The 21,811-nt window shown below is 48.3% G+C and overlaps 1 protein-coding gene across 2 annotated transcripts in view; it reads left to right on the top strand.

The window, feature by feature from the left end:
- LOC144944810 (membrane-bound glycerophospholipid O-acyltransferase 1-like) overlaps positions 1-21,811 on the top strand; it is an 84,825-nt gene that overhangs the window by 46,238 nt on the left and 16,776 nt on the right. For both annotated transcript variants that reach the window (XM_078873081.1, XM_078873082.1), the window contains 5 exons: positions 1,855-1,932; positions 17,314-17,406; positions 18,383-18,438; positions 19,516-19,570; positions 20,707-20,932. In XM_078873081.1, coding sequence (XP_078729207.1) covers positions 1,855-1,932; positions 17,314-17,406; positions 18,383-18,438; positions 19,516-19,570; positions 20,707-20,932 — 508 coding nt within the window. The remainder of the gene's footprint in view (positions 1-1,854; positions 1,933-17,313; positions 17,407-18,382; positions 18,439-19,515; positions 19,571-20,706; positions 20,933-21,811) is intronic.

The raw sequence follows: 21,811 nt of genomic DNA, 5'->3' as shown, positions 1-21,811 counted from the left end.
CACACGTCTCTCCGCAGCGCAAATCCCCGCAAGCCCTGTGTCCTTGGCAGAGTGGTGGGTGGAGGAGGGTGGGTGGGTGGACAACATTTGGGAATTAAATACCACGACTGTTGGCCATGTGCAAGGTTAGACTGTGTTTCAGAATTTGGCCAGGTGGTACTATGGGGAGAGTTCCCCCGGCTCAAAATCAGGAGATCGTGATTTAAAATCCAAAGGTTGCTTCAGTTTTCAGTTTCATTTATTAGGTAGAGCCCTCTGAGCCATGAGCCTCTTGACTAGGGTGCAACCGTAACAACCAAATCATGAACAAAGAACATCTTAAAGAGACGTTTCGCAACAAAAACATCCAGGAAAAACCAGTAAAAATCTTCCAGAAAAAAAGTACCGGACATCAACGCTGTGTGCAAAAATCCCAATGGGATGCAAGTCGGACAATAACAACCATAAGACAATTTAAATAAAATGATCAGGCTAACTCCATACTTCAACAAACAAACATGGCTTAACCATACGTTTTCGAATATCACCAAAATAAAGCTATAAAAACAATGTAACAGTGATTATAGGAACTGTGATTCAAATTTAACAATAAACGATATACATAACATGTTCGACCAAACTTGGCAGCCATAGCTGGCAGCATGAGTCACTCCGCTCGATTAAGTAACAGTGCTCCGATGGACAGCTGTTCTCTGGATAGACTGGCCTCTGGCATGGGAATGAGGAATTTCCACACTTGGCTCAGTGCTGCCTGTACGACATAAGCATCCGCCCCCCCCCTCCCGCGTTTATTTGGGCAGGGAGACACAATGCCTTTATGCGTATACTACTTGCAGGAGGTGGCTGATTTTTTTTTCTTGAGCCCGAAAGCTCATTGCAGACTTCTGACCCTATCTACACTGCTGAGAATCCTGCCCGCAACCAAATCACCCTGAATGTGCCCAATCTTGGACAGATCTTCGAAGCTAAGCAGGCTTTGTTTGAGCTCGGTTAATACTTACATGCGAGAAAGCCTGGGAATTAGCAGGCAAGTGATAGTAAGTGGCAGCGTTAAAAGTCATCCCCTCGTATGAATGTTTTTTTTTTCCAGGCAGTTCGGCTTCCTTCCACAAGCCAAGCACTCATTCATGTCGCTGATGACGAAACATCCCAATGCAGGACACTCGCGAACAATTTTTTTTCCTGGGTGAATATTTGGCTTAATTATTACGAAGTAAATAATGAACAGACAGTACGGCCCTCCATGTAAATAATAATACGGTTATTATTTTTTATATGTACATCTCATCAGCACGTACTGGACCAGTTTCAACATTCACCATCTCATCAGCAGTTTTCAGGCTTGTTCATGCCAATGCTGGTGAGCTGCCAAATGTTCCTAGGCAAGGACCCCCTCAGTTCGATTTGGGTTTTAATTTGACGCAAGACAAGTAATCCATCGGTTTAACACGTAGACTTTCGCGACCAATAGTATTCATAATAAACATCCGGGCAATTCGCCAGAATGCTGGCGAATTGTCCGATGATGCTGGATGTAATTACCAGCGAAACGTCGTACTCAAAAAACTGTAAATGTTGTGGATTCACTCTTCAACACACCGGTGGGCTAAAGTAGTGAACTATTTGTCTTTTGTCAACGTGACACTTTTTCGCTGATTGGCCGTGTCGGGTGGTGGAGGGTTACGACACATTTATAAATAACGCGATCTAACCCAAAAACGTTTATTATGAAGTAATCCATCATCAACTGCTATCCAGAGCGCCCACCTCTTAACATCTTGTTTGAGGGCTTTTTGGATGTGGCTGTCGTTACGATGCTCGTGACCTGCCTCCTCCCCGTGTGTCCTCCCACAGGTACACTCTGCACTTCTTCGCACAGGTGACCATATCCTACTACGTCTTGCTCTTCGCCAACGGCAAGCACGTGCACATGTGAGTGTGGCGCACGCCGCCCGCGCACCCACCCGCCCGCCCGCCTGCCCGCCCGCCCGGGGCTACCTGTTTCTGCAGACTCTCCGTCCTTTTCTCCGACCCTCTCTCTGGGCTGCGCGGAGGAGTTTGCATGGCGCTGAAATGCAGCCCTGCTTTTTGCTGGGCACTAAACTAAACAATTTTTTATTTTACCAGGCAAGGCTGTGTAGCTCTTTTTCAGGAGGGACCTCGGCCACAAATGGCAGCTCGACGAAGTGGCTTATCGCGTGGAAATTTATCGCGGCCAAATACTCTAAAACGCACGTTTCTACATGTGGAGGGGAATACCAGAGGACCTGGAGAAAAATCCACGTGACCACGGAGAGAACATGCAAACTCCAAATATACAGCAGCAGGCGTTCGGGTCGGGATCTAACCCACGACCTCCTGCATACCAGGCGAGGGTGATAACATCTCCTAGCCACCGTGATGATGATGATGAGAGAGAGACACGCAAACTCCAAATATACAGCAGCAGGCGTCCGGGTCAGGACCTAACCCACGACCTCCTGCACACCAGGCGAGGGAGATAACATCTCCTAGCCACCGTGATGATGATGATGAGAGAGAGACACGCAAACTCCACATATACAACAGCAGGCGTCCGGGTCGGGATCTAACCCACGACTTCCTGCACACCAGGCGAGGGTGATAACATCTCCTAGCCACTGTGATGATGATGATGAGAGAGAGACACGCAAACTCCACATATACAGCAGCAGGCGTCCGGGTCGGGATGTAACCCACGACCTCCTGCACACCAGGCGGGGGTGATAACATCTCCTAGCCACCGTGATGATGATGATGAGAGAGAGACATGCAAACTCCACATATACAGCAGCAGGCGTCCGGGTCGGGATCTAACCCACGACCTCCTGCACACCAGGCGAGGGAGATAACATCTCGTAGCCACCGTGATGATGATGAGAGAGAGACACGCAAACTCCAAATATACAGCAGCAGGCGTCCGGGTCGGGATCTAACCCACGACCTCCTGCACACCAGGCGAGGGAGATAACATCTCCTAGCCACCGTGATGATGATGATGAGAGAGAGACACACAAACTCCACATATACAGCAGCAGGCGTCTGGGTCGGGATGTAACCCACGACCTCCTGCACACCAGGCGAGGGTGATAACATCTCGTAGCCACCTTGGCGCGCTGCTCCCAGGAGGGCCGTGGTTGGTGACCGACCCCCCCAACTCCCGACGGTGGCCGCCCTCGTCGTTGATTTCCTGCTCATGTAACCTTTGACGCGGTCATTTCTTTGTTTCTAGCCTTGAGCCAGGAAAGGAAATTCCACGTTCTTATGGCGGGGGTAGTTCTCTCCGTAGGACAACCGCTGTTTATTGCCAAACAAAGTGGGTACTCGCCATCCTTTTCAAGGTGTCTGACCTGTGTGGAAGAGTAGGCCAAATAATCCATCACAGGGGGGGGGGGACTCTGTAGAGCTCCATATAGTGAATGCCCTTCTGCTGGGGAGGTAACAAGAGCAAGATGTTGCAGGGCTGTATCTTTACGTATTTGTAAGGACTACCACCAGCGCTTCCGTCCAATTGAAGTTGACGTTGCATTGGATCGGAGTGGAGAATGTTACCATTAATTGTGAGCAAGCTCCAGGGGCAGAAGACATGTCGGCAGATGAAAGGGCCTAATTGAACCTTGGCAGAGTCCTCTGCTAGTCACATGGCAAACCCGTTTCTCATTATTTTTTTCAATCCCCTTGGGAACATGTGCTGCGTTACGGTATTGAGCGCGTGCACTTTGTTTCTCCGCGCGGAGAGTGCTGGCGCTGTGAGTCATATACGATGTGTTATGATCCAAATGCCCTGGATTCGATTCCCAGCCTTGGCTAACATCATTGGCAAGTGATAGCTGATCATGTCCTGAGCCTCCCCGAGTTTAGTTCGACTTTAAAAGAGCACACTGTATGATGATTGAACATTGGCACTCGGGAGACAATCCAGGTGTGGTGTTGGTTACATCTGCTCTTTACGTGCTAGGCCGGCCTTAAAAGGTTCTCGCTCACCCCCCTACAGTTTTTAAAGCTAAATGGATTTGGTATGGTCAATGTACGCTACGCTTATGGCAGTTAGCGGCTTCTGGCTGTGTGTGCTTTTGGCTGTCTTTAAAAGGCCGCTTATTCTTGTACCGTGCCGGCCTTTGTAGGCGCTCTATAAACTAGAGAACTATTTTTTATTTCATCAGGTAAGGCCCACTAAGCTATATAGCTCTTTTTCAGAAGTGACCTGGCCACAAATGATAGCGATAAGTGGCATATCATGTGGAAATCTATAGCAGCCAAATATTCTAAATGCACATTGATTTGAAATGTGGAGGGAAAAAACGGAGGACCCGGAGAAAAATCCACCCAACCACGGGGAGAACATGCAAACTCCAAATATACAGCAGGCATCAGGGTCGGGATTGAAGCCACGACCTCCTGTATTCTAGATTTGAAGCTTTCGTGACTGCAAGGATTCATATTCTTAGGTTTTTCGGTAAAGTCACGTAGGTAAAAATTTCAAATTAATAAAAGTAAAATAAAAATAAAATAATATAATAAAATAAAATAATATATTTTTGTTTTACTTTTATTAATTACATTTTTTTACCTACGTGACTTTACCGAAAAAACCTAAGAATATGACTTCCTGTATACCAAGCGAGGTCGTTAACATCTCGCCACCGCGGCGCTCGCTTACAGCACTTCCCACTGACGAAGAAGGGAGATGGTTTAGGTTGCCACGATTGGCTGTTTCATGGGAACGGGAATTTGAGAACAGGCCGCTTACTACAGCCGGGAAAGTCACAAACAACAACTTGCCATGCGAGGGTTTTCGATGATTCTGCTGGAGTGTGGTGAGATGTTTGTAATAAAAAAAAAAGTTAAAGATCTTATGACATCCAGCTGGAAATCTTCATCGTTATGGAACGATATTGTGTTCAAGGTCAGGTTCCCCAAACTGTGAGTTTATAAATTTTGACAGGTGCCGATTTGGCGAAGTGCCTGACTCGCCGTTGCACGGTTGGGACTTCAAATCCGAGCTCTCATTACTCTGATAGTGCATTGTCTTTGAGCTGTACGCCTTTTGGCGTCCTCTGGTCTAACACCGTTTGAGACGAGGCTCAAAGAAAGCTGTTTGCATTCTGACCACAAGTATTGTGGTTAATGCAGACATGATTCCTAGTATAAAGGTTTCAGTTTTGTTGCTAGAAAAAAGGGGAAAAAACCTATTATTATGTTTTAGCACTGGCAAAGGAGGTCCCATGAAGTTCAACATGCATACATCTCTCTGTGTGTTGTAACCTGGGGTGATGGCGCATGGAGCCCAGTGATCTTGCGTTAATTTCCAAGTCTCCGTGAATCCACTGTTGGATGAAGGCTTCCCTCTTCACCACCGTGTCGGCTATGAAGGTTGTTTTGACACGATGGTTCACCGCGTGTTGGTGATGGAGGCACCGATGACTAGTTTAGACACTGCTCGCCACTGATGTTAGCCGTGTTTGGGACTCGAACCCAGGTCGCTTGGTCCGCAGCACATCGTGCCACCAACTCTGCCTGATTTGCTTGGCATATAGAGCAGCAGTAATAGCACCCTTTAAAAAAATATAACAGCTGACAGGGAAAGTGCCTGCTTTGTGAATCGTGCAAGCAGGCTCGCTTATTAGCCTGTCCTGTCCAGCCCATTAACGTTCACGTCGTACAGAGGCTCAGAAGTATGCACGTACATACATAGAACTTATTTTGCACCGTATGTTGCTAACCGTGCTAATTGGAGGCACGGGGGAAGGACAACAAACTAAACACAAAAATCAGTTCTTAAGAAATGAGTTTTCAATCTAGATTTGAAGGTGCGTAGCTCCAGTGGCTTCCTAATATCGGAAGGAAGAGCGTTCCAGACGGCCGCAGAAGCGCATCTGAAAAGCATGCGATGCGGTGACCGCCTTTGTTCGATGGCTATCCAAATGCCGCCGCTCCGAGGATGAACGGAGTTTCCGTAATGGTTTACACTCCTTGAAGAGAACAGCAAGGTATTGGTGGTTCATTTGTGGCAAGCAATCAGGATAATTTCATTGCAAATTGCGCACACTGGGCATAGGAATGGATTGCAACGGTGATTATGGCAACTAGGAAGCGGCCTAAATCACTTTACTGGCCGTCTAGAATCGGTAATACTTAAATAAACGAAGCCGAGGCGAGCTGGATCCACAAGAGACTCCGAAGATAAATCCATCGCATCGCACACACATCATCGAATGGTGCAATTCCCTGTTAGAACCCCCCCCCCCCCCCATTTCAGTTGAGCGGTGATTGTCATGTTGGAATCGCGATTCCTACTCAAATTGTCCACTGAGGTTGGCCTCGCAGGAGTCGATGTGAGATTCTCACGTTCATCGCCAAGATGGACGGGTTCGCATGCTTGATCCTCACGCCATAGGCCTGCGGGGATCATCGTGCCAATCGGTGAGAGGGGGGGGGGGGCGGGTACCGAAACGCTTCCTGTGCAACTAAATGCACAAATTGCGCGTGATTCCACCGATCCAACGATTGTGCCTCGTGATTGTATCCCTACTCTTGGAGCGAAATCGTGGAAAATCGCTCGGCTCGAATGGACGCTCACACAATGGGACAAATTCCGACTGAAAACGAAACGCCCCTAAAAGAGCTTGGAGAGATGCGCGATTGGAATTGGAATTTGCGCCCGACGGACTTGAACCACGCGCGCAAAGCTCGAGACGTCACTTGGACCGTTAAGAAAGGTCAGAATCGGGAGCTTTACTTCGACTGGAGGAGGAATCCGAGGAGCCATGAAGCTCTTTTTCACAGATGTCCACAGCAAGTTACAACGGCAGACAATACAAACGATCAGAGTGCGACATAGATAAAAAAAGCTAAGCAAGTAACGAAATATAAATAAATAATTTGCTTATATATAAGTCCGATTTATCAAGTGGACTTGGACAGGACACATCGCTAGAAGGGATGATGATGACGATGGTCGTAGAAGGAGGCGAGTGACAGAAAGCCATCCCCACGAAATGGATCGTGCAAAGTCGCTCAGAGGTAGCTCTTCCGGCACAATGTCCTCGGCCATTCTCTGGCGACGTGACATATCCAGGACGGTTGGCCCGGAATTGCGGCGTCTTCTCTTTCGCCTTTGACGCCGCGGCGGGCGCGCATTATATATTTATCAAGTGGATGCGGCCCCCGTTGTTCGCACACGGCCCCGGGGCCGAGACGGAGGGAGGAGGGGGGGCACTTGTTAGGAATCTTAACGCTACGTGCCACGCGGTGAGTTGGCGGCAGCGAGAGCGCCGGGCGGGGGATGTGCAGGGCGCGGTAGTGACCCGATGGCCAGAGAGCGGCGTGTCGTGGTGCGTGAGTACTCTCTATAGTACTCTCTAGAGTACGCTCCACGGTACGCTCCACGGTACTTTCCACAGTATTCTCCGCCAAAGCGCGGCGCCTCTTCAGGCTCGAAACACGGCCGGTCTCTTCCCGTAGCACCCCATGTGCGTCGTTAGCCGCTCGAGATGCTCCCGCCGAGTGCCAAAATCAGGCATGCAAATCGTGTAATTAAGCCGTTTTAAATGGCACCCAATTAACTAATGACCGCTTCCCTTCCACTGAGCACATTTGGAAATAATGCGGTGCGCGCCAATCAGAGATGCATTTAAATCAAAACATAAATTGGAATTCTTGCAATCTGGTAAAAAACAAAAACTCAACGATTGTATTTTTAGATTGGTCCAGATTTTTTTCGAGTCTCCAGGATCAAACTGTAAAATTTACAAATTGTGTTCGACCCCGCTTTGTAATGAATTATTCCAGACATAAAGGTGCTCCCATTACAGCCATGACCTGACCTGTGGTTTCTACTGCCAAGGCTTTAATGCTTTTACAGGTAATTGATGTAGAGAAACTCGACTGAAAGTGATTCGTACGAAGCGAGATATAAAAACTGTCGAAATTCCTGCTTGTAAAGATATTTAACACGTGTGTATAAGCTTTAGGAGGGCATAGGTAGGACACTTTGCTAGAAGAACTGAGTGACAGCTGGAAGGGAAAACTTAGCCAAGGAGAGGACGATCACGGAGATGGAGCAGTGGGATGGGCTTAACACGTAGTAGGGCTTTTACGACCAATATTCATGAGAGGTTTTTGTGCTCGAATGGTAAATGTTGTGGGTTTACTCTCCAACACACCGGTGTGCTGAACGAGTAACGAATTGGCACGTTCTGTTTACGTGACAAACCTTACTAATTGGCTGTGTCGGGTGGTGGTGGCGGGTTTACCGACACATTTACGTGATCTAACCCCAAAAACCTCTTATGGGATGGGCTTGTGTACGTGAGCGACATGGATTGTGGCATGGAACGACCATGAGGTCCGCCAATGATGGGAGGCCTTCATCGTTGTAACTCACCTCGGTGAGGCTTTCCTAAATAATCTATGATTATTATTTTATAAAGCAAACGGTACAAATGTGACGATCTCTCCACAATTCAAAATAATAGTGATGGAAATCTAACCACGAACGGTTATTTAATCGGTTTTGATTTCCACCGAATGGCTGTCGTCACCCTTAGTGTATTTCATTTCATGCCTTGCGTGCGTACAATCGCGTAAACGACCCAAATTTATTAATCGTACGGTCATTTTAGAAACATGGCCAACCCTTCATTGACACGGTGATTGCGGCTGGAGATGAATTTGAATTGGAGAGAATTGTAACAGTCGATGTGTTTTAGCCGGGGAGAATTTTAACAGAACGGCAATCTGTGAATTACCATCTGTGCAAATTATATGAACGTGACATTTTTTTTTCATGGAGAATATGAGACCAGAAAGAAGTCGAACGAGATGCATGAGATGGACTGTAAACGAGACTAAACACAACAATTAAACAAATCTTTTGGTGACGCTGCATCGGCAGTGGTACGCAAGCACGATGAACAACAATCCCCAACACACTCGTGCATTACGCTGTGGCCTTAAAAGATAAAGTATATAATAATAATAATATCGATTTAAAGCTTTCGTGACTGCAGGGATTCATATTCTTGGTTATTTCGGTAAAGTCACGTAGAAGGGAAATAATAAAATAATAAAAATAAAACAATAAAATTCTCACGACGTTTCGGCCACAACGCAAGAGCCGTATTTCCGACAGCTCTTTTCTTCACCTGAGGACGGCTGCTTGCGTTGTGGCCGAAACGTCGTGAGAATTTTATTATGTTTTATTTGTATTATTTTATTATTTCCCTTCTACGTGACTTTATCGAAAGAACCAAGAATATATATAATAATAATCGATGACTTTTTGGGCAATGCCCAATCTTCGCAGCACATAGTGAGGCCAGAGGTCAACTTCACTGTCCTCTCTATGCACCGTGAAGAATGATACTGATGAATAAAATGTATTGTTTAATTGAATTGTGACCCCTCATTGCATGCTACTTGCCTAATATTGCCCATTGTGGAGTGGAGCGATGGTGCGGTGCATAGCGCATTGAACTATAAACCACGGACTACGTAAGTTCGATTCCGTTTGAGTGATATCTGAACCGGTACTGGGTCCCCTCCTTCACCAAGCTACATTTGGCTTAGCATACCGAAGTATGGTCATTTGTCCCAGAATTGCTGTCTGCCTTTAGGAGTGCATTATTTTGCGAGTAATATTGCACTGATGAGGTAAGTGAAGCTTCTTATGTCAGGATGTTATTGTATTTGGAGTCAGTAAGGCGTTGTATGATGTTTGATGAATTGCCGTGTTTCAGGGTCACAATTAAAATCAAGAATCGCTTCTGGTTTCTGGCCACCGTTATGTCTGAACATCGTCCATCCGTGTCGTCGGTTGGCTTGCTCTGTACATGACCTTGACCCAAGAACTTCGTCAGATCCCGTCTGCTATCGTACTCCCGGTATCTAGATGCAGCTGGCTGCTCCGCTTTAAAAAGCTACAGGACTTCTTGCTTGGCAATTGTGATATTAAAATATTTAGGTGTTTTTTACATCTCAGTGATATGTGCCAGGACCGTGGGTGGGAAAGGACCTTGTGTTTTCTAAACTCTGTGTCCCGAAGCGCGTACCCGTGTAAGCGTCGCTCCTACGTTTAGACAGCTTTGTCAATATTTAATGCCTGCCCAAGTTGTCACCCACGCCGCATCACGTATCGCCACGTGAACTCCGCGCCCGTCTCCTGAATGATTGATGGCCCTGCCGTGCTTCTAGGATTGTGCAAAAAAACCGTCGCATTTGCTTAATGGCACGGTTGTCGGTTCTGTAAACATCCGAGCGAGCGGGCAAGGCCTTCATCAAACATTTTGTAAATTGGACGCGGATGAAGAAATTTAACTTAATGGACACGTTGGACAAAGTGGAAACATTCTGGAAACTATGTTGATGTGTTTTTATGAGAAAGCAGTGGCAGTGAAACGTTTACCAGAGTTATAAAGTGACCACATGTTTTGCAAAATTTACATCTTTTTCTTATTGTAAGCGTCGTGATGTCAAATAAAATCGGCAAATGTGACAGCTATTCGGTGGCAAGCAGACAAAACATTTATTTTCTTGTTGAATTGTATTTATTATTGCTGTGCTTTGAGGAGAAATCATGGTCACATTTGTGGTTCTTCAAAATAATTATAATTGGTCATTCAGCAAAGTCTCACTGAGGGTAAATTATGTCATGCTTCATACGGGTTTTTTGGGTGAGATCGCGTAAATATATAAATGTGTCGTTAAAACCCACCACCACCCGACACAGCCAACTAGTAAGGGTTGTCACGTAAACAGAACATGCCAATTCGTTACTAGCACAGCACAGCAGGTTCGCCAGTCATTACAACCAGCTTCATCAGGCGACAGCCAAATTTGCGGAGAAGTCCACCTGTTTCGTTCCTTAAATAGAGGCGTAGATGTGATGCCAACACTTAAATTTCGATTTAAAGCTTTCGTGACTGCAGGGATTCATCTTCTTGGTTTTTTCGGTAAACGTCGTAAGAATTATTTAATTATGTTTTATTTTATTATTTTATTATTTCCATTCTACGTGACTTTCCGAAAGAACCAAGAAGATGCCAACACTTGTGCGCCCTTCTTTTGCGAAGTGATGCGGGGGGGGGGGGAGGTTAATAAATCAACGTATATTATGCATGTGCATTATGCGGGCCCACTGATCTTGTACTTCTTGTTCATTGTTTGTTCTAAAACAGCCATACCATTGGCAATCCCTATTGAAGTATGGTGGCCTGTATAGGCATGCATTGAAACTATGTATTATTGGATGATTTGCTGCCATGCAGCACTAAGGTCTGTAGCTATCCGAACGGTTAAAATTATTTATTTCTCTCAATTTCGATATATTCTCGAATTAGTCTTGGCCGTTAGTAACTAATAATAGGGGGTTTCCCCTTTTATCTGGCAACAAAACTGAAACCTTTTTACAAGGATTCATGTCTGCATTAACCACAATACTTGCAGTCAAAATGCAAATAAAAATACACTGATAATATATGCTTTGTCCTTGAAACTGATTGGTCCACAACAAGGGACGGCTTTCTTTTGAGCCTCGACCCAATTGGTGCTCGACCAGAGGACGCCAAAAGGCGTACAGCTCAAAGACAATGCACTATCAAAGTAATGAGGGCTCGGGGTGAGCATGTACATCATTAGACCCTATTATTATATTTTGGTACTGGCAAAGGAGGTCTAATGACGTTAGTAACTAGTTTTGCACAAAAATAATTGAGTGTCATTTTTGTCACGTGTGCTCTGCAACTGCTGACAGTTGTATTTGGGAGAATTTCATATTTCTTTGGTGTTCTTTTAGCACTCGTGCTGATCATTCGTCCTGTTTACCCAACATAGCATTTGCCACAAGTGCAATTATTCCGGTAGACTTGACTTAAAGCTTTCGTCACTTCACCTGAAGACGATTGCTTGTGTTGCGATATTGTTATTATTTTTATTATTTTTTTCTATCTACGTGGCTTCACCGAAAGACCCAAAGAAAATGAATCCAGCACACACCTTCTGTTGAAAGCTTTGGTAATACATATTTTGTACTCAGATATTAATTTTTCTATATTATGTACCGTGCCAAATCTGACAAGGATGTTTTGTTTTTTCAAACATCTGGCTAGTGTATCAGTTACTCCCGCAATTTACGGTATTTTAATAGTTTGAATTACTTGGGCAGCTTAAATGGTCGTGTTATTTGACTTGGTTTTGGTATTCAATGAATGCCCTGTTGATTTGTGCATCATTGTAACCATTCAATTGCAGCGCTTCTTTAACACATTTAATTTCACTTCTCAGACTATATCCAGAAATGAGTTCTGTCAGCTTCTACTTCCATGGTGAACTGGATGGATGGGTTTTGCGAGTTGAGATGATTTAGAAATTCATTAAGTGTATCTTTGCCGTGTGGCCAGACCACCAATGTGTCATCCACATATCTAAACCAAGCAGATGGGTTTAGTGTGCTTGAAGCTATTACTTTGTCTCGAAATCTTCCACGTACAAATTCTCTTATCACAGGAGACAAAGGAGATCCCATTGATGCTCCTTCCTTTTGTTTATAGAAGTCACCTTTCCACAAGAAGTAGGTGTTCTTTAGACAGTGTTCAGCTAGTCTTTTGATATATTTGGCGAAACCTTTGTTCGTTACTAGAGTGTCGAGTAATTTAATTGATTCGTTGACCAGAACCCTCGTGGACAGAGAAGTCGACTTCTCTAACGTACTCGGATTATAAATGTTGTGGCTTGGCTCTCCAACACACGGGTTAGTGCTGTACTAGCAACGAATTGGCATGTTCTGTTTACTTGACAAACCTTACTAATTGGCTGTGTCGGGTGGTTGCGTGTTTAACGACACATATATTTACGCATTCTAACCCAAAAAAACCTGTATTATGGATGATGTTAAATCAATCTCGTTCTTGTTGAGTGTTTATGCACATGGGAGAGAAAATAAACACACATTCGAGGGAGACATGCCAATAAATATGCTCCGATAAGCCAGACCAGCTTGCTGTACTGTCTTCTATCGATTCATTGTTAATCAGCAGGTGCATTTCTCCTCTGCATCATCCACCAACCCCTGCTTTTCCAACATCCCAAAGCAGAACCCTTTGGAAAAAGGGTTACGAGGCTTTCCTTTGTTAAATAATTGATTTCTTAAAATCTTCCTGAGACTGTTTAGGGCCTTCATCGATGTAATCATCTGTAGGGCCCCCATAATAATTATCCTGGGGATCAATAAGTCTATTTCCAGTGGCTACACTTAGTGCTGATGCTTCCTTTAACCGCAGTGGGGTCTCAACTCGAGTTCAGTGTCTCCCTGCTCAAGAAATTCCACATAACCATGACAAAGTGTGTCAGTCTCTTTAGAGCAAAGCTACTGTTGATTTTCCACAAAGTGATTCTAATTATACTAAACCCCTTTTTTATTTTGCCTGTCTCGTTTGTACGGATCGCTCTTTAAGCTTAAAAGTTGCACAAGCTTATCGGTTCCATGAATTTGTAAAAGATAGATTCTCGTGAGATTCAATTTTAAGACGATTAATCAGTGCCGTCGTTACATGCCTGCCTGGCGCACAAAGACAAAGATCCCCTATGTAGCCTTAACAGATTGTTGGGGCAAGTGCTGTTAGCGAGTAGCACCTATGAAGGCCGGCATGGAACACGAGGGGATTTGGGTGGCCAACACCACTCACGGCCACCTTTGTCTCCCCAGTGGCGATGTTTACACACCGCACCAGGTACTCATTTGAGGCTGAGCGGGAATCGAACTCTGATCGCCGGGTTCGTAGCGCATCGCACAAACGGCTAAGCTACCGCTCCTCTGGTGAGCACAGAGACAGTGACATGCACGTGACCTTGCGACCCGGTAGGTCACCGCTTCGTAGATGTCCATTGCTCTTGTCTCATTAGGTGTCTGTATGTGTGTTTCAAAATACACCACGTGACTCTTGAGCAGTCCCACTTACTCGCTCGTGTCCTCTGTCAACATGAAACGGCACGGTAATTAACGTTTGCACGCCACGAAACGTGTACGCTTACAGTGGTCGTCCAATGACATTCTGCGCGTGACAGAGACACTAAATATTGATGCTCGGAGTTGCCGCTGGGTTTGGCTCTCCCCAGCGCTAATGTTTATTCAAAGCACCAGGTGCTCGTTTTTTAGGTTGAGTCGACCTAGGGGACGCAGAGGACTGATTCGGATAATTTTCACTGATGTTGGCTGTGAGTAGGAATCGAACACTGGTTGCTGGGTTCGGACACACACAGCGAAAGCCCCAAGAATCCCCCGTGTAGCCTTAACAGACTGTTGGGGCAAGCGCTGTTAGCGAGCACCTATGAAGGCCGGAACGGTACACGAGTGGGTAGGTGGCCAACACCTCTCACGGCCACCTTTGTCTCCCCAGTGGCGATGTTTACACACTGCACCAGGTACTCATTTGAGGCTGAGTCGACCTAGGGGAGGCCCAGAACCGGTTCAGATAATCGTCACTGATTTTGTCCGTGAGCGGGAATCGAACTTGGGTCGCCAGATTCATAGTGCAGCGTGCTAACCACTACAACTTCTGCTCCCCACAAACGAACACAAACACACACACACCCGCACGGATAGGTACAGCCAATGACGGAACGTTGATTTAGGTGGCTCGCGTGCGGTCTGCTTTTATGGGGCTCTGCATCACCTTGGAAGTGCGCCGTGCGAGGTCTGCCGTGGTTTGGCGCGGTATCGCGCACAGCACCCCAGGGTTCCTTTGAGGTCTGGGCCGGATTTGCCGGCCATGCAATGCCAGGGGGGGGGCTCTCTGCGATCGGCTCGCGCCCGAAGCGGCTGCTGTTGTGACGACGGAACAACTTTCGATTCTTGTGCGTCTGATCGCTCCGTGCGGGGGGGGGGGGGGGAAAGCCAGGCTGGGTCTTTCTTTGCTCTTGTTCGCTCTGGTTGGTGGATACCGATTGATCGATCTTGTTTATTTTGGTTTTGATATTGGTTGATGATGATCACCGATTCAATGAGAATCGGTTGTTCATCGTTTAGTGTCAATGATATGCCAACGAGATGCTAGTGTCATGTTTAGGCCGGTGAAGCGAACAAAATAATGCAAGCGAGATGGAACACGCTACGAATGTAAAGCAATGGATGTGAATCTCGAGTTGAATCGCTGGGGAAGCGAATCCGTTGCGCGCCCTGCCCCTGGTGGTGCTCGTTCTCGTCACCGAGCCACTTGGTAGGGGGTCGAACGTCCGATGCCCCCCGCAGCCGTAGCTTCGACGGAGAATTGGAAGAGCCGCTGCTGAGTGGGCAATAAAAACTCTTACTTCATTGAAAATTATCTGACGATGTAAATGATCGCCTTCCAGAGTGCAATGTCTACCATGGGATGATGAATCTCCACTTCATGTAAGAATTAAACAAACGGAGAATGTCTTAGTCTCGTGACATGACCGCCAGTAGCCCAATGGGAACGTAACTTTATGTTAAGAGAAGAAAAAAAAAGCCCGGTTAAAACGAAGGCCACCCCCTGGGTGGGACTTGTACTCTGGGCGAACGCTGCACGCCGGAATTGTAATCTCTGGTAATGAGCTGCGTGACCCAATGCTCGCTGTGCCGTCACAATGAGCGCAAGGATTATCGATGAAACAAGATCTCTGCTGCGTTCCCCTTGCCGAGACTTTGATGCTTCCATTTATAGTCGGTGCTTGTCCCTCGCCTTACCGAGTGTCCACCGAGACTCCTCCCCTGCTTTGAGAGCGACACCCAGCCTGCCGTAACTACAGGGGGGGCTCACTGGGCTATATGGCTCTTTTTTGACCTGGCTATCGCAAATGATAGCTCAACGAAGTGGCTTATCATGATGTGGAAACATATAGCGGCCGAACACTCTGTAAAAGCACCTTCATTCTAAATGTGGAGGGTAAAAAATTAACCCGTAAAAACAAAGTTTTTCACTATAAATGCTTTATATGCGTGGCGGCTAGAGTCCTCTCGTCCTCTGGCTTGAGATGGCTGCCACCTATGGGTCAGATGATTGCCTGCCACCATTAAGCAATTGGTAATTAAATATAATTTTTTTTTCCTAAAATGTTTCACGAAAATAAATTGTCACGCACAACGAGTCTGTGTGCAAAATGTCAGCTCGATTGGATCACGGGAAGTGGGTTAAAAAGCGACCGAAAGATTTGCACGGTCGTAAGCGCGCAAGCAAGCAAGTGAACTTAATATAAAGGATTTAAAAACCAGAGGACCTGGAGAAAAACCCGCACGACCACGGGGAGAGAGAACACACCAACTCCAAAATATACAGGTATCAGGGTCGGCATTGAACCCACGACCTCCTGTATACCAGGCGAGGTAGTTCACATCTCGCTACCGTGATCCACAGCAGGAATTCCACATTGTGGTGGTCGGCAGAACCGCCGACCCCGTATGAACGGGACAGGACGAAGAAGGGAGCGGCCGGAGTCTCTCCACGGAACAACCGTTCCGGATTCGCCACTGAGAGGCGACGATACTTTTGTTGTATTTTTCCACAAAACGTAATCGCCGTTGCGCTGCTGCCCCTGTCATGTGGACGGTGAGAGAGTGCGTCCATTTGTGGACCGCTCGCAGCTCTGCCGCCGCCGCCAGAGTGCGACGCAGCGCGGAGCGATGCCACAAAACTCCTTCTGAGATCCCCTTCGAGGGCCCGCTGGACTTTCCCACGCACCCTGCTGCGAACAGGGACACGTTTGTCCCGTGGCAGTATACATTTTTTTGTATCCATTCACAGAGCTCGAATTTTGGCACGTGAAGTGGACAAAAAAAATGAACGAAATTGCTGCGATGGTTTTAACGCGCAGTCGTTTGTGTGCCGTCAGCTCGCTCCCCTTGCTTTTATCATTTCCAAGTGGAACATAGGGGGGAAGCAATGCTTGCTTGCAGCTCCCTGGTTTACACACCGGGGAGCTGCCGGCATCCGATGCGGAATATCCGCTGTCCACACCGAGTGCTCTGAATCCCGAGCCACCCAATCTCATCCCCGAATGTGGTAGCCTTTTTTTTTAATTATTATTGACCTTTCAGGATGACAATGACGGGACGGGGTCGATGCCGCACGTTCCTTGGCGGTTTGAGTGCTCTCTCTGCCCGAGTGCCACGCGGCCAGACACATCATGCATGTGCGTCATGTTTATTAATTGCTTCGGCTGAGAATTTCGGCATTTCAAATGATCGTTTATGCTAATAGACATGCTTGTAAACCCCCCCCCCCTCCTCCCCTGTGTGATGAATGAAAGTGATGATGGTGCTGTCTGCGCTGTTCCTTTTTACAGATACAGCTTCATCATCGCCATGGGCTGCCTGTCCCTGTGCCAAATAAAGTTTTTCATCTTTGACTACGGCATCTACTCAACGGACTTCACGGGGTGAGCATCTCCTCGGGTGCCTCCTTCAAGCGTTACACGCATCATTACGGCAGCAGCAGCAGCAGCAGCAGTTAGTGAGCTCCTGTGAAGGCTCCTCGTGGATTGCCGTCTGAAATGGGCATTGGGCAGTGCTCATCTCCATATTCATACTGGAGGAAGCTCTGTTTTTTTACTTTTTTTGTTACTACTCTAAAGCCATTCTTATTTTATGCGTCAAAATCAGGGGTCGGCAACCAAACTAACAAGAAGGGACATTTTCTTCGAATTCGGTGAAACAAAAATCTAAATATTCTGAGTGCCACAATGGCAACGTGAATGCAAGATGGGTACTGAATGAATAATGTCAAACCGCATTTTTTATCATCGCCATTTTAATAACAGCGCACGCAATGATTTGTAATGCCACGTTACAAATCACTGTTGGGCTTTTAGACGTTCACCCTTTGTCGAAAAGAATTAGTTTTTTTTACTACTTTGCAATTATAGTGTCGGGAGCCTTGAAGCAGTTCCTTAAAGAGCCGCATACGGCTCCACAGCCGCATGGTTACCGACCCCCTGCTCTAAATGGATGATGGCCGATTGTGAGTCAAGAGCTCGAACCACAGCTGCACCTGGGGGCTGGATGTGTACCTTTTTATATTCACGGTTAGGTTCAAGGCGGTCTCTGCACGTGTACCTCTGTTGTGTTTTTAAGCTATTTAATATCACATTCGTTCGGTTATCCACTCATTTTCGGGCATTCTTTCAGGAGGGCCCTTCACAGGGATGTTTGGCAAATAGTTTTATATATATATATAATTTTACAAGTAGTTGTGCACGTGGGAGGATTCGCAATCCAGCAGGATGTCACTCGGCCAGCTCTCTGCGGGATTCGGCCAAACTGGCCGCTGGGCGCTGGAGATTGTCGGCGCCTCCACCACCATCACCGTGTTAACCTGCTGCCCGGGCCTTTCTCTCTCTCTCTGCCCGCCCGCAGGCCCATGATGGTGATGGCGCAGAAGATCACCACCCTCGCCTACTCGGTGCACGATGGTGAGAGGCTGCTCCCGTGATGACCGCGAGGTCAAGCCGGGCTAGGTCTTTTTGTTGTTGCTCTTGTTTGCTCTGGTTGGTGGATATTGATTTATTGATTGAGCTTGTTCGTTTTGGCTTCATGGTGGTTGATGAAAATCACCGATTCAATGCTGCGATATTTAATGGGCACACACTTTCAAAAACCAATTGACCTGTCTCAAAGAGACTGTATGGCAAAGTGCTGTTAGCCAGCGCCAATGATGATTGGCACGGTTCAGGAGGTGGTGTGTCCAGTACCACGACTTGCCACCTCTGTGTTGCCATCGATGATGTTCACACGCTGCACTATCAACTAATTTAAATACGCAGTGCAGGGCTTCGTAGTACATAGTGCAGTCGACCCTGGGGAGGTGCAAAAGAAGTTCCAATACCGTTCGTAGCAGACGTTATCCATATCGTAGCACAGTGCACTCATGGCTGGACCAAAGACAAAGACCACCTGTGTAGCCTTAACAGACTGTAGGAGCAAGTGCTGTTAGCGAGTACCTATGAAGGCCGGCACGGCACACGAGGGAGTGGGTGACCAGCACCACGCCCAGCCACCTTTGTCTCCCTAGTGGCGATGTTTACACACTGTACCACATATTTATTTGAGGCTGAGTCGACATAGGCGAGGCGCAGGATCGGTTCAGATAACCGTCACCAGTGTTTACCATGACCGGTTCTTAATGCAGCGCATTAAAGGCTGCACCACCACTCCTGGCCATACACAGGTACGCAAAACGCTTAGTGTTGCGCACAAGTAGAGATTCACTTAAAATTGCACAGCGGCCATAAGTTGGCGAAAGCACGTTGATGTCTGTTGTGTATCCAATGGGCGGGGGGGATACTAACGAGTCGACGGTTAGCTTGGCGCTGACCTTAACAAAGGGGCTCGCCATGCACCTGGGGCTGGTGAAGCGTCTCGGCTGAGACCACCCCATGCCGCTACCGCCCCGTGCCACTATCGCCCAGTGCCGCTACCCCCCCCGTGCCGCTACCACTCTGTGCCACCACTTTGCATGAAGGTCTACGCGGCGCCGTGTGCTTTCCCAGGGATCGGGCGGAAGGACGAAGACCTGAGTCCGGAGCAGCGGCGCTACGCTGTGAGGTGAGTGCCGTGAGCCTCCTGGACTCACCTCCAGGTGAGCGCGCTCCTCCCCCTCATCTCTGCCTCCCCCTCGTCTCTCCCTCCCCCTCGTCTCTCCCTCCCCCTCGTCTCTGCCTCCCCCTCGTCTCTGCCTCCCCCTCGTCTCTCCCTCCCCCTCGTCTCTGCCTCCCCCTCGTCTCTCCCTCCCCCTCGTCTCTGCCTCCCCCTCGTCTCTGCCTCCCCCTCGTCTCTCCCTCCCCCTCGTCTCTGCCTCCCCCTCGTCTCTCCCTCCCCCTCGTCTCTGCCTCCCCCTCGTCTCTGCCTCCCCCTCGTCTCTCCCTCCCCCTCGTCTCTCCCTCCCCCTCGTCTCTGCCTCCCCCTCGTCTCTGCCTCCCCCTCGTCTCTGCCTCCCCCTCGTCTCTCCCTCCCCCTCGTCTTTCCCTCCCCCTCGTCTCTGCCTCCCCCTCGTCTCTCCCTCCCCCTCGTCTCTGCCTCCCCCTCGTCTCTCCCTCCCCCTCGTCTCTCCCTCCCCCTCGTCTCTCCCTCCCCCTCGTCTCTCCCTCCCCCTCGTCTCTCCCTCCTCCTCGTCTCTCCCTCCCCCTCGTCTCTCCCTCCCCCTCGTCTCTGCCTCCCCCTCGTCTCTCCCTCCCCCTCGTCTCTCCCTCCCCCTCGTCTCTCCCTCCCCCTCGTCTCTCCCTCCCCCTCGTCTCTCCCTCCCCCTCGTCTCTGCCTCCCCCTCGTCTCTCCCTCCCCCTCGTCTCTCCCTCCCCCTCGTCTCTCCCTCCCCCTCGTCTCTCCCTCCCCCTCGTCTCTGCCGTCCGCCCGGCGAGCCGTCAGTGGAAGTCGCCCTCTGGCTGCGGCAGTGACCAAGACTCTCCGTCTCACAAACCACGGCTCGCCCCGCACCGATTGGTTATTTGCTTCATCAACCCTCAGACGGATGATGATTTGTTTGCGCCGAATCTCGAGGCTGGGATTTTTAACTTGCGACCTTCGGACTGCTCGCAACAGGATGCTCCGTTCTACGGCTCGACGCCCGTAGTACTACGGGGAGCAATATTGCGGAAAAGGACAAAAAAAGAAAGTGATGACAGCCGTTCGTCGTTCAGTTGCGACTTGCCCCCCTCCCCCCTCTCCCCCGCTGCTTACGCGCACAGAGTGCGGCCAACCCTGCTGCAGTACTACAGCTACAACTTCAACTTCCTGAGCATCCTGACGGGCCCGTGCTGCGCCTACAAGGACTACCTGGCCTTCATGGAGGGGCGGCATTTAGCGCCGCAGCAGTCCGGCGTGGGAACGGCGGCCACGGGGCCGGAGGAGGCCGCCTTGGCCGCGTGCGGTGGCGACAACGGCAAGCGTCCCCGCTGCGAGCCCTCCCCGCTGGTAACGGTCGCGTCGTGCGGGGTACGCGGTGTGCGCGGGGGTACACGGGCTACGCGGGGTACGTTGGGTGCACGATGTGCGTGGGGCGGCCGCGCCCTCATCTTCCCATTTGGTCATCGTCAGGCGCAGCAGCGGAAGCAGGACAAGGCTGTTGTGCTTATCATTACCTCCAGCTTCAATATGACTGCTGTCGTCATAATCGTCATCGCATTCCAAAGTAGTACAACTGCAGTAAAGGCAGGAAAAGTAGTGGAATTGTCACGCGCATCGTATATATCGTTATCATTTTCATCGTGAGAAGGCTATGTTCTTCGTCATTTTCATTTTCAATGACTACTTCCTTCATATCATTGTCATCATCGGACACCGCGGTAGCGAGATGTTAACTGTCTTGCCTCGTATACAAGAGGTTGTGGGTTCCATCCAGACCCTGGCGCCTGTATATTTGGAGTTTGTATGTTTCTGTCCCTGTGCGTTTAGAGTATTCGGCTGCTATAAATGTCCACGTAATCAGCCACTTGGTTGAGCTATCATTTGTGGCCTGGTCGCTTCTGAAAAAGAGCTATAGAGCTCAGTTGACCCCTTACCGGATGAAATAAAAAATGAGCAGCAGTAGAAGCAACATCCTCAGCCTCGTTAGTGGCAATCACATCATCATCACCGCCGCCTTCATTCGTTATTAGAATTTACTGTAGTGCCAAGCCCCGCAATGGGAGCATCATCATTATCATCATCTTCACGATCACCGTTATCAACAGAGCTTCCTGCATCGTCGCCACCTCCAGCCAGAGACATTTACCGGTGGTGGCAGCATCGGAATAATCATCATCAGCGGCAGCATCGTTAAGCGGCATTAATAGTTATGAATTTTATTCAGGG

The sequence above is a fragment of the Lampetra fluviatilis genome, chromosome 2 (assembly GCF_964198595.1).
Source record: "Lampetra fluviatilis chromosome 2, kcLamFluv1.1, whole genome shotgun sequence".
NCBI classification, from domain to species: domain Eukaryota; kingdom Metazoa; phylum Chordata; class Hyperoartia; order Petromyzontiformes; family Petromyzontidae; genus Lampetra; species Lampetra fluviatilis.
Note: the sequence above shows the minus strand (reverse complement) of the source record. Positions and strands in the feature narration are given on the sequence as shown.